Source organism: Vidua macroura, chromosome 9 (assembly GCF_024509145.1).
Source record: "Vidua macroura isolate BioBank_ID:100142 chromosome 9, ASM2450914v1, whole genome shotgun sequence".
Lineage (NCBI taxonomy): Eukaryota > Metazoa > Chordata > Aves > Passeriformes > Viduidae > Vidua > Vidua macroura.
Genome location: NC_071579.1, coordinates 32,125,064 through 32,141,772, shown reverse-complemented (window position 1 = coordinate 32,141,772; position 16,709 = coordinate 32,125,064). Strand labels below are relative to the sequence as shown.

Genomic DNA, 16,709 nt, shown 5'->3' with positions numbered 1-16,709 from the left:
CAGACCCTGGCAGGGGGCTCGGGGACATTGGCACAAAGTCAAAACCACCTGTGGCTTCCATTTCAGCCCGTGGAAAAAGCTGCCAACTCTGTGTGAGGAATTACAAGCCACAAGGGTTTGAGCAGTGTGGTAGTTGAACTAACACAGGGTGGAAAAGTAGAATTTTGGGGTTTTTAGAATATAATTCAGGGGGTCAAGATGGAGGAATTTGGGCATGTCCTGGCCTTCTTCTCCTTCATCTTGCCCTCCATGTCTTGCTGTGCTGGTGACACTTTTCTGTTGGTTTAAGGCAGAGATTCCCAGTCTAACAGAGGTGATGGGAATTGGTAATAAATTGTAAACACACACACATAGTTTTGAGTGTATAAGGTGGGAGCCACCCAAGGCTCGAGGTCAGACTGCCATGGCCTCCTTGCTAGGCAGAGCTGGGCAGGTCAGAGAAAGAATGCTCAGATAAGAAGAAATAAACAACCTTGAAAGTGCAATCGGAGCATTCCAGGCTCCTTCTTTGGCTGCACGATTTAGGGAAAGGACTTCCACACTGCTGGGGTCCCAACAAGCTGACCCTGACAAGTAACGATCCCAAATGGATTTTTTTTTTGTCTCCCCATGGAACCCCCGGAACAGCAACTGTTCAACTGCCAAGCCCTGCGGAAGCTGAGCATCCCCGACAACGACCTGTCCAGCCTCCCGACGTCCATCGCCAGCCTGGTCAACCTCCGCGAGCTCGACATCAGCAAGAACGGTGAGGGCTCGACGCTGTTGAGCCAGGGACGGGCGAAACAACTCACATGATTTCAGAAGGCAAAATGAGTGTTTATTCAAAAGCATTTCTCTCTTTTATAGAGAACATCGTGAACGTTAATTCCATTGGTCTTACAGTAAAAACATTTCACCTGATCGGTACGCTGGGCTTAGGTCAGTGTGGCAGAACAGATCTATAAACAATACGAACAGAAAACTGTTGTGATGCACTAAATAGTTATTTAGTTGTTGTTTTGCACTGGGTGATTGGGAATTTGCACGGAGTAGTTTTTATATTGCACTGTGTCACATTGGTCTATCCCACACACCTTTCCCCTACCCCCCCAAGCCTCAGGTGTGACGGGCTCTGCCTGACCTGCTCCTCCCTCCCCTTCTCCTCACCTGTGTCCCATTGGATGTGGCTTCCCGGTTCTGCCCCACCCCACTTTTCCCTGGGCTCAAAACCCCCTGGGACAAGACATTCACTCTCTCTCTTCCGGACACCACCAGACACCTCGGCCTCTGTTACCCCCTGAGGTGTCACCTGGATCTGAGGTGGCTCCTTCAGAATAAACAGGATTTAGTCCCGAGGAGAAGAGCACCTTTTGTCTTTTATCCATGTAGGATTCCCACCCCGTGCTCAGAGGGGACCAAAGGGAATTCCTGCAGCTGGCGCCCAACGTGCGGCTTGAGCCCACGACCCTGGGATTATTTAGTGCATCACAACAGAAAGCAAGATAATAGATTTTTTACATTCCTCTCGGATTTTTTCCCAGGCTTAGCCTGGCAGAAATCTTTCTCTTTTTTTCTCTGACTGAACTGAGAACATCCACAAGGGCTCCCAATCCCCAGGATCCCCCCCAAAAAACTGGGAGCTGAGATGAAGCTTTTCCTCCTCGCGGTGCAGAAATTCGTGCTCTGTCTCGGGTTTCTCGCCCGGTGCTTTGGGGGAGGCTCTGTGCAAGTCCAGCTCTGGTTTTTCCTTTAAAAAATCAAGTTTTCTTCAGTATCCTGTGCTCTGGGGGCTTCTGCCCAGCTGGGAACAGGAATGTGAGGCCAGTTTTCCATGCATTTAGGAGCATTCCACTTCCAAAGGGGTTCAGAGCTCGCTGGGCTCTTGTGTGAGGGATTTGAGCAATTCCCAGGATTTATCTAGACTGGTTTGCTGCTGTGCATTCCCAATTCTGCATTTTCATATCGATAGGCCTAAAAACCTTTGCTGTCTGAGCTCGAGGGTCTTAGTTTTTAAAAAATGAGGCTTAGGAATTCCTGGAAGTGTTGGGAAATTTCCTGTCAGGGGAGGTCTGGAGACTATGAGGATTCTGTGAGAGAAAAGCAGTTTGGGAAGGGATGAAGGCACAAATCTCAGCACAAGTTATGTCACTGTTAATCCTGGAACATTATATAAATCAAGCAGTAGCTGAAGACTTATAATTTTGTATTTTTATGTATTTATTTAGAGCATCACCTTTTGGATGATAATTCCAAACTCTGTTTCCCTCCTGCTCGAGCTGAAGTCTGAGCTGGAAATCCCAGTTAAGCATTTATGAACAGGCCAAACAGTTTTTGTGTAGATAATATTTGTCCATGTCTAATAAATATTTTTGTGTATCTAATACTCTTTCCATGTTTTTCTTTAGGAATCCAAGATTTCCCAGAAAACATTAAGTGTTGTAAGTGTTTAACAATAATTGAAGCCAGCGTCAACCCCGTGTCCAAGTGAGTACCAGGAGCTCGTTTTGCTCATTCCAAGGGCACCAAATGAGCTCAGAGCTTTTTACCCAGTCCTTTTGCAGGGTTAATCTGAATGTCTTTCTAATTGTTTAAATTGAAACAATTTAAATAGTCTCTAATTTAAACCCAAAGTGGGTTTGTCTGAGATCTGAGTACTCTGTTAGTGCCAGTCAGGCTGGGCAGTCTCTGATCACAGGGGTGAGGATTCATCTGGACACTTGGCCAACCCTTATTCCTTATTCCTCCCAAAATCTTGCAAAAATAGCAACAAAAAAAAAAAAAAGAGTTGTAAATCCAGGATTTACAAAGTGGAGTGAAGGGGAGAAAGGGTGAAATGTTGATGTTTCAGTTTAAGAAAAATAGAGAGAAAGGAAGAGGGAGAGGGACAAAGAATGAGAGGAAAAGAGAGAAAGAGAAGAGAAGAGAAGAGAAGAGAAGAGAAGAGAAGAGAAGAGAAGAGAAGAGAAGAGGAAGAGAAGAGGAAGAGAAGAGGAAGAGAAGAGGAAGAGAAGAGGAAGAGAAGAGGAAGAGAAGAGGAAGAGAAGAGGAAGAGAAGAGGAAGAGAAGAGGAAGAGAAGAGGAAGAGAAGAGGAAGAGAAGAGGAAGAGAAGAGGAAGAGAAGAGGAAGAGAAGAGGAAGAGAAGAGGAAGAGAAGAGGAAGAGAAGAGGAAGAGAAGAGGAAGAGAAGAGAAGAGAAGAGAAGAGAAGAGAAGAGAAGAGAAGAGAAGAGAAGAGAAGAGAAGAGAAGAGAAGAGAAGAGAAGAGAAGAGAAGAGAAGAGAAGAGAAGAAGCAACTTTGGTGTAAATCCCTCAAGCAGGAAGGGAGAAAAGGCTGCTGTCCCCTGAATGTGCCAGGCCTTTGCATTTCCTGTTTGTAGCAATGCAGTGAAGATGGGAACGGGCAAAAATGTCTGTTAAAAGTGAGTTCTTCAGGAGAATTTGGGTAGAAGAAGTAGGTGAGAGAGAAAGTCACCTTTCTGCTTCTAAATATACATTGTTATTATCTCCATGGCAACTCGGGGTGAGCATTAAGGTTTGCTCTGTTTTTTTAGGCTGCCAGATGGCTTCACACAACTTCTAAATTTGACCCAGCTCTATCTAAACGATGCCTTTTTGGAGTTTCTTCCAGCTAACTTTGGAAGGTAAGGATGAGTCACCACAGCACATTCCTGTGCTTGAACCCGGCTCAGGCTCCGAGGGACCGGCTCAAAGCTGGCTCCCCTTGGAAAACCGAGCACAAAACCCAGAGATTTTGCCTTTTCTGCCCTGTTCTCATGAGTGAGTGTTGTGTCAGCAGGAACGGGGTGGCGAGCTGGTGGAGTCTGGGGGGAGGTGAGGGCCAGCAGGGCTTGCAGAGGCTCATCCCTCTGCAGTGACTCAGCTGTGGCAGGGCCAGGGGCAGCAGATTTCTTCTCAGGTCCCCTCCTGGTGACAAAGGGACAGGAGGGTGAGGAGCTGTGGCTCCGAAGGGCAGGAAGAAGTGGCTGAGGGTGGTGGAACAAGCAAAAGTGAAATGTGGAAGCAGAACGAGGGAGAGGAGTCCAGAGACAGCAGAGCAGGAGGGGTGGGGAGCGAGGGCAAAAATAAACCCAGCGAGAGCAGAGCCAAAAAGGTTGGGTAAGGACAGAGCAGAGGTGGTGGGGGATCAGGGTGTGGTGGGTTTGGCTGGCCAATTAGAGGTTTCAGCAGGTTAGAGATTTCACCAATTAGAGATTTCACCAGGTTTTTAGGTCTCCCAGCCCCTGCACCAACTGGTGTGGTGGGTTCAGTGCTGGCCACTCACCAGTGCACTCACCTCCTGATGGGAGACAGGAGTAGGAGAAAGGCAAAGCAGGCTCAAAACCTTAAAGGGGTATAAAGAAAATTTTGTTAACAGTAATAAAAGGAAAAAAAAAGTAGTAAGAATCAAACCGAACCCTTCAGAGCACTTCTCCTCTCCCTACAATCTCTTCTTTTCCCAGTGGACACAGAGTCAACCCAATTCCCACAGGAGCTGGGGGGTCCCCACCCTGCACAGCCCTGGCAGAAATGGGGAGTTTATCCCACTGGGAACTGCTGGAATGTCTGCCCTTGGATTGTCCCCCTGGGCGAGGAGCTCAGGAGACAAAAGATCAGCAGAGCAAAGCTGTGGTGTTGTCACAGAACCCACCCAAGCCCAGCTTTAGGCTGATCCCTGCACCCACTTGGGTGAAAGTTTTAAAATTTTAATTAATTATTTATTTATTATTAATTATTTTATTATTAATTTTTTAAATTAATTATTTTATTTATTTATTATGTATGGGAACATCAGCTCAGCTCTCCAAACCAAATGACAAAATGTGACAAAATCCTGCTGGGAGTGATGCTGGGCTGCTCAAGCCTGGCGAGATAAAAATGCTGGGGATGATTATGATGATGATGATGATTATTATTATTTTTGTTATTAACTATATATTATTGTAATAATTATTACTTTAATAATTATTATTATAATCACATCCCCTGGTGTCAGATCTCAATCCAAATATCCAGGAGAAGGGATGGATGGAACCCTCAGTGTGGTGTTTGTACCCATCCTGCTCTGGCAGAGCCCTGCTGGGGCTTGGGCTGATGATTTTGGGATTAAGGGCAGGTTTAGGAGCCCAAATCTTTTAGCAGAAAACATTTTATTCCACAAGTGCTGATTTTATATGAACTAAGTGACTCTAATTCCTTTATTATTGCTGTTATGTCCCTCCTGCCTGATCTATTTGACCTTAAACTTACAAACCCTGCTCTTTTTTTCTTGCTGGTTTTTTGTTTGTTTATTCCTTCCAAACTTCCCAACTTTTCCTGTGTTTGCCTTGCTGGAGTCATGAATAAAATGAATTTAAAATTGCTGGGAACACCTGATAAATGCCAGAGCTTTTCATGAGAGTTCAGGTCAGGGCAGACATTACATTACAGAAATTATTTGGCTCTGATTTTTTGTCCCACAAGAATTGGACGTTGGATTATTTTGCATAAAACACATTTCTTAAAATTAAAATAATAACTTCAAATGGTTCTGATAGATTCTTTGAATGCATTAATTATTTTCTCTCCTATTTCCAGACTTGTCAAATTGCGAATTTTGGAGTTAAGAGAAAACCACTTGAAAACTCTACCAAAGTAAGTGCTGGGGTATTCACATTTATTCACCTGGAATTTCCAAAAGTGCCAAAAATTTGGATTGGTAGCAATGCAATGGTGATGTTTCTGTGAGTTTTTGGGGTGGGGTTTTTTTTTGCATTTATAAAAGAAATTCTACTGAAGGTTTTTAGCAAAAAAAAAACCAAACCCAATTAATGATTCCATGATATAAGGGAAGATGGACAATGGTTGATCAGCTGAGTGTAACTCAAAAGGATTTTTTGGGAGCAGGAGTTCTTTTCCTGCAGAAAAGTGCCATCCAAAGGAGCGAGTCCTGATGTAGAGGGAAAAAAAAAATAAACCAGGATTTCTCCTGGACTTCAGGATGAATTTGCTTCTTGAGGAGGAAAAGTTGCAGTCCCCAAAAAATGGGCAGGAGTCTGAGGGCAGAACAGTCAAAATCTGGGATTTAATGTGCAAAGGCACGTCCTAAGGGACCAGAGGGAATCTGGGGATAAATCAGGAGCTCTCCAGGTGGGAATGAGGGATGGGAGAGGGGTTGGGAGCCGTGGATCCAAATGGACCTGTCAGGGAATTCTCACCCCAGCCAAAGGGATGTTTGTGCCACGGGGCAGATTCCAGATCCCTCCTGAGGTAAAAGAAAAAAAAAAAAACCAGAATAAAATCAGAATATTCCTGATTGCTCTCAGGAGTCCAACAGGATGTTCAAATCCCCCAAAAAAATCAGTTTAGGGATGAAAAAAGGGGGAGAGCTCATCTGGGAAATGGGAAAGGCTGGAGCAGGTCCTGGTAGGAAAAATAGGGATTGCACAGTGAATGGTATGGCAGGGCCTAAAAATAATGATATTTATCTAAAAAACCAGAATTGAGGGGAGGTATTTCAGTGTTTGTGTGCGCTCACAGGGAATGTGTTCACTGGGGAAACTGGGAACTGGGGAAATGGGCTGAAAGCAGCCAGAAATGGGAAATTCCACCAGGGATGCCACCGTGGATCTCCTCTGCCCTCCTTTGCTTGGGTTGCTCTGTCCCGCCGGGATTTCGGGCTGGAATTCCTGAAATAATCAGATTTTCCAGCTCTCTCCTTGCAATCTTCCATCCTTGTCCTTCTCCTCCTGCTTGGAGTCAGGAATTAAACAACTTTATGGACAAGAAGATGGTAATGATGGGGTGGGGGTTTTATTTTCCTTTTTCCTTCACTTTCCTTTGTTAAAATCACCCATTTTATCTCGCTCAGTTTTCAGCCTTAAACTCAAAACCAGTGTTTTGAATTCTGGTTTTAATTCCTGATTCTTTCAGGCTCTGACTGTACCAAAAGAGAGCCATGTGAAAATAGAGGGTTGATTTCAGCCCCCCGGTTTTATTCCTGGGAATTCCCGCTCGTTCTTTTTGCTGTCAAAATTCAGATTTTTCCATGGAAAGTCGTCGTTTGGCTTTGCCTGTTGTGGGCAGTGGAATGTAGGAATTCTCTGCTTGGCCTTTTTCTCCAAATCCCTCAAGCTGGGCTGAATTTCTGGGGTTTTTAGCTGCCACAATTTAAGTTACAAAATGATTTCTGTGCATTCAATTCTATAAAAATTAAATTTTACAATTTTGTGTCATGTTTTCCTATCGAAGCTCCAATATTTTCCTTGATAAAGGGAAAATTGGATAAATTTTCTTCTCATAATCTAAAACCAAGGGCAGCCTGGTTAAAATTTTCCATTAAATTATTGGAAGGAGAAATGGACACAAGAAGGATCTTCCTCAATTAAGATTTTCATTCTGGGGAATGAATGAAGGGGTGAAAATGAGAATTTGGTGCAGTTATAACTGAAAATATCTGGTTTGGCTTCCCAATTATATATTGGGAAAAAAAAGCCTGGGGGGAAAACACATTTTTCACCCACAAGAATTTCCTCTTAGGAATTTCCATAAAATGGATTTTTCTCTGTCCTTTGAATTCCAAGTGTACTTTGATTTTTTTCTGCAAATACGGTGTGAAAAAAAATGATGTTTTTCTGACATTGATTCCATTTTTTTCCCCAGGCCTTCCCACTTTTTTCCATTTCTCTCTTTTCCCCCTGGATTTAGAGATAGACCCAAAGTTATAATTTTAATTAATCCCACCAAATGAATGTGCCAGGTACCCACAGCTCCCCAAAATGTAGGAAAAAATCATTAGGGAACAAGGCAGAGGGGGAAAGTTTTCCTGTTCTTGATAAAATTCAGATTTATTGGGATGATTTGTAACTCTTATTTATGGTTATTTCTTAAAGGGTTGGGACTGTATATAAGGAGGTTAAACACATTCAGGTTTTTAAGCAGCATCATAAAAACCGTGTGAAAAGCAGATTTTTCTTTTGTTTTTAAAAGGGAATCAAGTGAATTAAACAAGATTCTTCCTATTATCAATAACAGTGGCTGTTTTGCAGAGGTTAAATTTGCAAATTTGAAATTTCAAACCCCGTGGAGTGACAATTTTTGTGCCTTCTGCAGCCAAGACTTTGCTCCAGAGGGAGAAATGAAGTGAATAATCCAGAAATTCCAGAAAAAAACATTCTGAGATTACAGATCTGCCAATCCTTTGCCTCCCTTCTGGCAGGAATTCGCTGGATAAAAGTGATTTTTACTTCCAGGAACCCGATAGCAGAACGGCCCGAAGCGACTCACAAACATCCCTGCCATAAAATTCACATTCCTCAGCACTTCCCAAACCCCACTTCAGGAGGCTGCTTGGCGAAAATCACAGGGTTTTTTTTTTTTTTGAAGTGTGTTGAAGTCAGTGGAAGAGACAATTTAAAATCAGCTGAGAACCTGTCCGGGGAGAGGGGGGGGGGATAAATTTAGGGAAAAGCTTCTCCTGCTCCTGCTATTTTCTGAGCTGTTGCTCCACTTTCTCCCGATGAGGATGGGAAGTGTTTGCCACCTTTGGGGTTACGGAGATTTGCAGCATCCCTGGCGCCCTGTTTTCCTCAAGTAGCAGCCCTGGCTGACCTGGGGAGCTCCCACCCCCTGCCCTCACTGCCTTATTAAAATATTGGCAATATTTTCATCAGCAGCTGCTACTGCGAGGTTTCCCTCGAGGCTTTTCCAAGCTGGATCCGTTTGCTGCTCGGGGAAGAGGCTGGGAAATGCATCCCATTGTTTTGCTCTGGGGGAAAAAAGGCTTTTCCCGTTGTTTTGCTTTGGAAATAAACGCAAATTTCCCATTGTTTTGCTTTAGGGAAAAAGGCTTTTCCTATTTTTAAAGTGAAGCTGTTGGAAAATTTATTATTAATTTTTATTTTTAAATTATTTTATTGATTTCCTTTCTTTTATTATTTTAATTTATTTTATTAATTTCTTTTCTTTTATTAATTTCTTTTCTTTTCTTAATTTATTCTATCAATTTATTTTATTTTTAAATAGATTTTTTTTATTTTATTAATTGATTATTAATTATTCCTCACAGAATCCCAGATTATTAATTATTCTTCATAGAGTCCAGGCTCGTTTGGGTTGGGAGGGAGCTTAAATCTCATCCAGTTGCAGGACAGGGACACCTTCCTTGGGCCAGGTGAGCTTTAAGGTCTTTTCCACGGGATTCTGGTGTTCTTTTCAAGAGGAAAAGAGAAAAGATTCTTTTCCATCTCCTTTGGAATGCTGAATTCCAGAGGAAAACCTGCTGGCCCCGAGTGGTGGGAGGGGAGATCATGGATAACCCTGGAGAATCCCCCAGCCCCACCCTCCCGTTCTTGATCCCCGTGCCTCCGTAGCCTTTCAAAAACCACATTCCACATTTAAAAACAATTTTAAAGATGAAATCACTTTTATTCTGAACCTCGTGGGAATCCCAGCCTCGTAGCCCAAAGTCTCCACTCACTGCTGAGTGGAAGGAGAGCTCCAGTTGGGATCCCCATAAAGGTTTGTGGGAGATCTTTGTGGCGTGAGCACGTTCCTTCTCCCCACGCCATCGTTCAGGCTATGAGTGATTAATGAGCATTACTCATCATTGCTCCTTTCCTCACCCACCTCTATAAAGTGACCCCACGCAGAAGCTGTAACGAAGCTTTCCATAAGAGGAATGTAAGTAATTATATGGAAGAGATAAAAATAGCAGCAGCGAATGGGAAAAATCTAATTTTCCACTGGGAGCATCAGCAGAGCTTCATTTTCTGATGGGGCCCCAACTCCCTGAAATTAATCTGCCCCCACATCAATTTTAGCCTCTGGAATTGTTTATTTGACTGTAGAAATGGCACAAATAATGGTCAAAAGTTGCATTTGAAGCTGAATTTACAGTGGAAAACCCAAAGCTGTTAAAGTTGTGTTCAAAAGAATTCGGGATGAAAGACAAAGGTTTTACCACTTTGAGTGTATTTAAACTCTGAAGGGTTCCAGGATTTCATCATTGAAAAGATGTAATAGAGATATCTAAAATATTAAAATATAGATCATATAGGTATTATATAATGTGTGTAATAATCCAAGTATTAATTAATAATAATAAATGGTGATACATTTCAGTGGAGTTTGTTTCCCTGGTTTTATTTCCCTGTTTCTGTGGGGTTTATTTTCCTGTCCCTATGTAGTTTATTTCCTATTTCTGTGCAGTTGATTTTCCTGTTTCTGTGGAGTTTATTTTCAGGTTCCTGTGGAGTTTATTTCCTGGGTTCGTGGGGTTTCTTTCCTGTTTCTCTGGAATTTATTTCCCTGTTCCCGTGGGGTTTATTTCCTGTTTTTATGAAGTTTATTTCCTGTTTCTGAGGAGTTTATTTCCCTATTTCCATGGAATTTATTCCCTGTTCCTCTGGGGTTTATTTCCTGTTCCCGTGGAGTTTAATTCCTGGTGTTTTGGAGTTTGTTTCCCTGCTTTAACAAAGGAGAAATGACATTTTTTGGCAATAAAACAGCAGCAGTGCTCTCGGCACCAGGGCTCTGTTTCTCAGCCACAGCCTTTCAACAACCATCACTTTTACCTCTGGTACAAATTGCAGAGGTAAAATGGTTGGTATTTTAGATCACAGCAATTAAGGCAATGCTAATTTTTTGATTAGGATCTGATTACCTCGGGAGGCCTCTGAACTGCCTGTTGCAGTTCATGTTAAATGATTTAATTATTTTTATCCTCTTTTTTTTTCACTGCACCCCCCCAAACCCAGCGTGGTGCTTGGTTCACTTTGGTCTATCTGGGCTTAAGGAGAAATTCTGCACTTGGGATAAAGCCCTGCTCCAGTTTTGTTCACGGAAACAAAGGCAAAAATTGATTTATTAACTTTGAACTTGATTAAATCTGAACCTCAGAGCAGGGGACCTGGCTCAAGAGTCCAAACGCTTTCTAGTGGTTTATAAAAAAAACACAACAAATGCACAAACCTCTCTCAAAAAGCCACAATTTCTGTTATATTTCATTTCAATCACTTATTGATATAACATGTTGCATTTTCCCTGAGCAAATACGGCAAAAACCTGCCAAGATTTTGTTTATTTTTATATGAAAATAACTCTTGCTGGCTTTTGAGTTCAGTGACCTCGGTCAACGTCTCAAGGATGGGATATATTGTTGAAATTTGCATTGGCATCAAACTGGTGCAATTCTTTCTTGCCATCACAGGGTCAGTGCAGCTTTATTTTCATCCCACCAAAACCTGACCGACGTTTTGCCAGTTAAAATCTCGTTTTTGAGTCTTTGCTCCTCTGTTCCAGGTCAATGCACAAACTGACTCAGCTGGAGAGGCTCGATCTGGGCAATAATGAGTTCTCTGAGCTGGTAAGAAATGCTCCAGTTTTTGAGGGGAAACCTGGGGGGTTTGGGTGCTCTGTCCGTGGGGAATTAAACTTTTACTGGAGAGGCTTTGTGGGATCATGGCCTCGGGCAAGGGACACATTTCCCTCCAGCCCAAACCAGTCTGGCATTCTGCAGTTCCAGCAGAGGTCAGTTCTGAACCTCATCAGGAGTTTCTGCCCCTAACTCACCCCCAAAATCCAAATTAATTTCCCCGAAATTGAAATCTTTTGGGAATTTTCCCTGCTGTCAGCACAGGAAGTGAGAGATGCTCTTCCTTGGGAGCCATGGAAAAACGGGATCAGGGATTGCAGTCCTGCAAGGGAATAGCTCCTGTAGCTTTAGATAAAACTGAGATAATTCCACTTCAAACAAACCCTGAAATGTCAGCTGGTGCTACGAAGCTGTAGCAAAGTCTCTACATCTGTTTTATGGAGCAACTCCCGCCCTGTTCCAGGCTGCTCATTTATTCCATGCAGGAGGAAAGAGAGGATTTAACTCCCATTTTTAATTAAAATCTTCAGCGTGGATAAACACAGCAAAATTTTCAGAAGAGCTGCTTGGAATTTTAATTGTAGGAATTAAATCCTGCCCGAGTTCAGAGCCTCTCTTCTGGGGGTGCCTTGGGTTTGTGGTGTTTGAAAGGAATTGGACAATATTCCATATATTTCCATGCCATGGCAGCCCGGTGATCAGTCAGGAGAGGGGTGGTCCCATCCTCCTGTAAGGGCCAGAATTCCCAAGTTTCATCATTTTTTGGCCAAAATGTAGGAGCTGGAATCAAGTGCCAGGAGCCAAATGGGCCAAGAGGCCAAGGAACAGTGGGAATGTGCAGGAATGTCACAGGAAAAGTGGTACTAGCTTAACTCACACCTGGAAAAAAAGGGATTAAGTGGTCCTGTTTTCATGGATTCTGAAACTCTGACTTGGGTTTCCATGGGAATTTCCCTTTTATTGGAGAAAGGTGAGTTGGTGGTGTGGGAGAGCCTCGTTTCTTTGGTGTCCTGGGACACCAAAGGCGTCCTCATTTCTTTGCTGTCCTTCCCCTGGGGCTGGAGAGCTCCGTGCCCTCCCGGATGGAGCCACAGGCACGGGGCTGCCACGGCCAAAAGGAGCTCGCTCTGCTCCCCCACTCTGCTGGGATCAGGGGTTCCCAGACCCAGGGACACCTGTGCACTCCTGGAATGCCACTTTGGCTCCCTGAAGAGCAGCTGTACCCAGACTGTCACCGAGGAGTGGAAAAGGCAGCTCCTGTCACTCCAGGAGCAGCAAATCCCAAGGCTTGGCACCTCCCTGGTTTATTTTGGGGAGTCAAACCTGGGGGAGGAGGAGGAGCAGCAGCTGGAGCAGGGCAAGGCTGCTCCCAGCAAGGAGCAGGCAGCAGCTTTGCCAGGTTTGGCTTCTCTCCAGGCAGCTCCAGAGGTCCAGGAGTCTGCAGGCAGCAGCAAGGCTTCGGGAGAAATTCAGGAAGGGAAAAGGGAGGGAAGGAAAAGGAAAGAGGATGAAATAGAATTCAGCTTTCTCATGAATTCCTGTGAGTCTTCCATTCAGCCTCGATCCCAGGAAGTTTTTCTGTATGGAGAGGGTGGTCAGACCCTGGGACAGGCTCCTGGAAGGGGGGATTAAGGGACATTTGGACAATTCCCTGAATAATATCCTTTAAGGTTTGGTCAGAGTGAATTGGTCAGGGAGCTGGACTGGGTGGTCAAAGTAAAACCCTTCCAGCTGGTTCCCTTCTGTGCCTGTTCCTATCCCTGTTCCTATCCCCATTTTAGTCCTGTTGCTATTCTATTCTGTTCTATTATATTTTATTCCTTTTCCTTTTCTCTCCTATTCCTATTCCCATTCTACTCTATTCCAGTTGTAGCAACCTGTGTGGAAAATGGGAATATTCCCCAAACAGGCCCAAACCAAAGCATTTCTAACAGAGACAAACAAGGTTTTAATGTCACTTTTAACTTTTAATGGCACTTTGATACCAACCCATCCACGAGATCCCATCTGGATCATGGTGTGCCATAATGTGGAATATTCCATGGTGCTCCACAAGAATGGGAAATTCCATCATCCTGGGAATTTCTAATCCAAGAAATTCCCCATCAAATTGTGCTCTGTACAGCCCAGGAACGGGCCTTGAAGAAAGGTGTCTGTTAATGAGAGGGATTGAAAAGCAAATTAAAGTTGAGAGGGGAAATTATGATTATCCATAATGACCTCAGCCTGTGAACACTCCAGAGGGATAAAGAAACATTAATCAGCACAGGAACAAATAGTATCAAATGACCATTAATCAATTCAGCCTGGAAATGAGAAGTGGTTTTAATCATCGAAGGACAGCAGAATTTCAATGGAATTAACAGAGGCAAAATAAATCATCTTTAAAATGCTCACCACTAGCTCTTAACAGGAGCTCATTATGTGGAGATGTGGAAAACAAGGAGTTCTCCTGTTCATCAGCTTTGTTCTTATCTGCTGGGGCATCAGGAGCTTCTCCCACCATTCCCTGGGCAAGTGGAAAATCAGATTTTCTTCTGGGAATGGCAACATTCCAAACCAGACCACTCCAGGTCCCTCTTGGGGTCTGGAGCTCCGTTTGCTTCTGCCTGTGCTGGAATCATTCCAGGGCAGTTGAGCTGCTTCCAAAGGCTGATTTGGAATGGAACATTTCATAGAGCATTTAATACCAGGTTCTGACAGGCTTTGGGGAAAAAATCTCTGCAAGCTGGGAGGGCAAAGGCAAATTCCAAGTGTTGGTTTGCTGAGGAAGGTGTTTAGTGGGAAAGGAAAACGCTGCTGAGGAAACCTGGGAATATTTGTGGCCTGGATTTGTAATTCTGGGATTTCACAGCTGTAAGGAGTGAGGAGTGATTTGGGGAATTGCCTTTTTTTAGCTCCTCTCGCTGATACCCTGAAAAGAATAAAACAGATGAAAGTTTGATTCTGCAATTCCAGGTTTTATCAGGGCCCATTATCTCCTGTGCATTCAGCACTCCTGGCTGTGCCAACTGCAGATATTAAATCTCCCCAGGATGTGTCCTTTGGGCTCCTTTCTTTTGCAAAAGGTTCTTAAATTTTACAAGTTTTGATAAAGAGCAGCACTGGTTAAATCACACAAAGGGAATGTTCTCTTCTTGCCCTTAAACACCTGGAAGGCTGAGATGGGGTACAAAAAAAACCTAAGGGAAGTGAAGAGGGAAGCTTTATTTTTTTAAGAAAATGTTGATTTTTATTTAACTAAAGACACATTGCTTTACTTAGCTGCCCATAATTACTTATTCTTTTCCTCAGCCTGAGGTTCTTGAGCAAATCCAGAATCTGAAGGAGCTGTGGATGGACAATAATTCCTTGCAAGTGCTACCTGGGGTATGGACATTTATTTTAGGGACTTATTGGGTGATTTGGCGATTCCCCTGTTTGCCTGGCAGGGAACTCCTGCCTGTGCCTTTCCTTGGGTGGGTGCAGAGAGCCATTAGTTAATTAATTAATATAAAAGGTTTTGGGATGGTTCAACACAGAAAAGCTCCACCTGCCAGGTGGAAGGTGGAAATTGGGAATATCCCTTGGATCTGTGTCCAGATGGAGAAACACCTCAGCTGCATGCCCAGGAATGCCAAATCCCAGCAGACTTAATGAATTTGGATCTCATTAATTAACCTGGGGGGGGGTTAATTTTGTTCCTTTGAGGCTGAGCCCACCCCGGCCCTGCCGCGGGGAGAGCAGCGATCCGAAGGGTGCTGAGATAACTCCACATCAGCTGGATTTGTGTGTTTGTCTCTAATTAACGTTCTAATTAACAGCTCTGTCTGCTCAAGTAACTCTGTCTCACGTGCTATTAAGTCTATAGGGAAGTTAAAACAGCTCGTGTACCTGGATGTGTCCAAAAACAGGATCGAGACGGTCGACCTGGACATCTCAGGCTGTGAGGGGCTGGAGGATCTCCTCCTCTCCTCCAACATGCTGCAGCAGCTGCCAGATTCCATAGGTGAGGGAAGATCTGGCATTCCTCTCCATTTGATAGATTTTTGTTGTTGTTGTTGTTTTGGTGGGTTTTTTGTGTTTGGTTTTTTGGTTTTTTTTTTTTTTGGTTTTACGGGATTTTCTAATCACGGAGCAAGGCCTGCCATCAAATCCCAAAGGAGGCAGAAAATGGTGGCTGGGCAGTCCCATTTTGTAAAGTCAGGAGCACAATTCCCAGGTTGGAAGGAATTGGTCCACCTGGTTTGCTGTTTTAAGGAAAAGAAGCCAAGAAGGACAGAATTAATTTCATTTAAATGTAAAAATCTGTCTGAGAGCGATGATGGGGTTGCTGCTCATTCACAGTGGAAAAAGGAAATAAAAAGGAAACAATTCAAACTATGAATTTTCCTTTTATTTTGACTGTTTTACATGCATGGAATTCCTGGGTTATTTAGGATCTGTGGAAGTTCTGGGAGCTGAGTGGCTGTAGGGCTGTAGAATATTTCCTTTCAGTCCTGAGCCCTTTTCCCTTTCCCTTTGAACACGGAACTGTAAGATTCCTCAATTTTAAATCAATTTGCTCAGATTCCAACATGGATTGCTAATTAATGCTGCTAATTATTGACACTCTTACTGGGTGTCTTCTCCTCCTATTTTCCACCTTGTTCTTCTACATCTCCCCATCAATCCCAGGACTTTTGTCCCGTGGTTTTCTGCCCAGATTGGTTTTTAGAGGGCATTTAGCAGCAATAAACCCATTTGGAATGATTCTCCCTAAAATCCAGAGCAGAGCTGTTCAGGGTTACAAACCATTGCTCATGGGATTCCAGGGGATCCCCATGGGAGCTGTTTATCCATCATTTCTCCCTGCAGGATTGTTGAAGAGACTGACAACTCTGAAAGTGGATGACAACCAGCTCACCATCCTGCCCAATGCCATTGGGAAGTGAGTCCAAGTTTCATCCTTTCTCATTAAAATTCCTCTTCCCTTCTGCTCAAGGAGCATGGGTTTTCAAATAGAAAATAAGACAAATACACTGAATTGTGAAATCATTTCCAGCCCCCAGGTTGTGACATTTAACTCTGGAGCACCACTTTTAATCCTGGCGATTTTTCGGTGCAAGGGGGAAGAAGGTAAAATATATCCAGTTTTCCAGGAGGAAAACCAAAGATTTGGGTGTGAATCAATTTGGATGAGCAGAGCAGCGAAAGCAGAAGAATTTTGGGGAAAATCCATCTGTTGTCATGGCAACAGCCAGGGCTTGGAGCTCACAAGGATGTGGCTGTGGCCTCACAGGGATGGAGAATTCCTAAAATATGACAGAAACCTCTGTGGGCAAGCCAGGGGGATTCCAGGGGCTGGGATCATGGGAAGCACTCAGGAATCTCTGCAGCTCTGGTGTGGGGGTCTCACATG

At 43.7% G+C, this 16,709-nt stretch overlaps 1 protein-coding gene across 4 annotated transcripts in view; it reads left to right on the top strand.

Moving 5' to 3' along the window:
• Positions 1-16,709, top strand: part of LRRC7 (leucine rich repeat containing 7) — a 105,291-nt gene that overhangs the window by 49,892 nt on the left and 38,690 nt on the right. For all 4 annotated transcript variants that reach the window (XM_053985276.1, XM_053985274.1, XM_053985277.1 and 1 more), the window contains exons 3-10: positions 628-745; positions 2,385-2,463; positions 3,531-3,620; positions 5,554-5,610; positions 11,257-11,320; positions 14,624-14,698; positions 15,173-15,317; positions 16,166-16,238. In XM_053985276.1, coding sequence (XP_053841251.1) covers positions 628-745; positions 2,385-2,463; positions 3,531-3,620; positions 5,554-5,610; positions 11,257-11,320; positions 14,624-14,698; positions 15,173-15,317; positions 16,166-16,238 — 701 coding nt within the window. The remainder of the gene's footprint in view (positions 1-627; positions 746-2,384; positions 2,464-3,530; positions 3,621-5,553; positions 5,611-11,256; positions 11,321-14,623; positions 14,699-15,172; positions 15,318-16,165; positions 16,239-16,709) is intronic.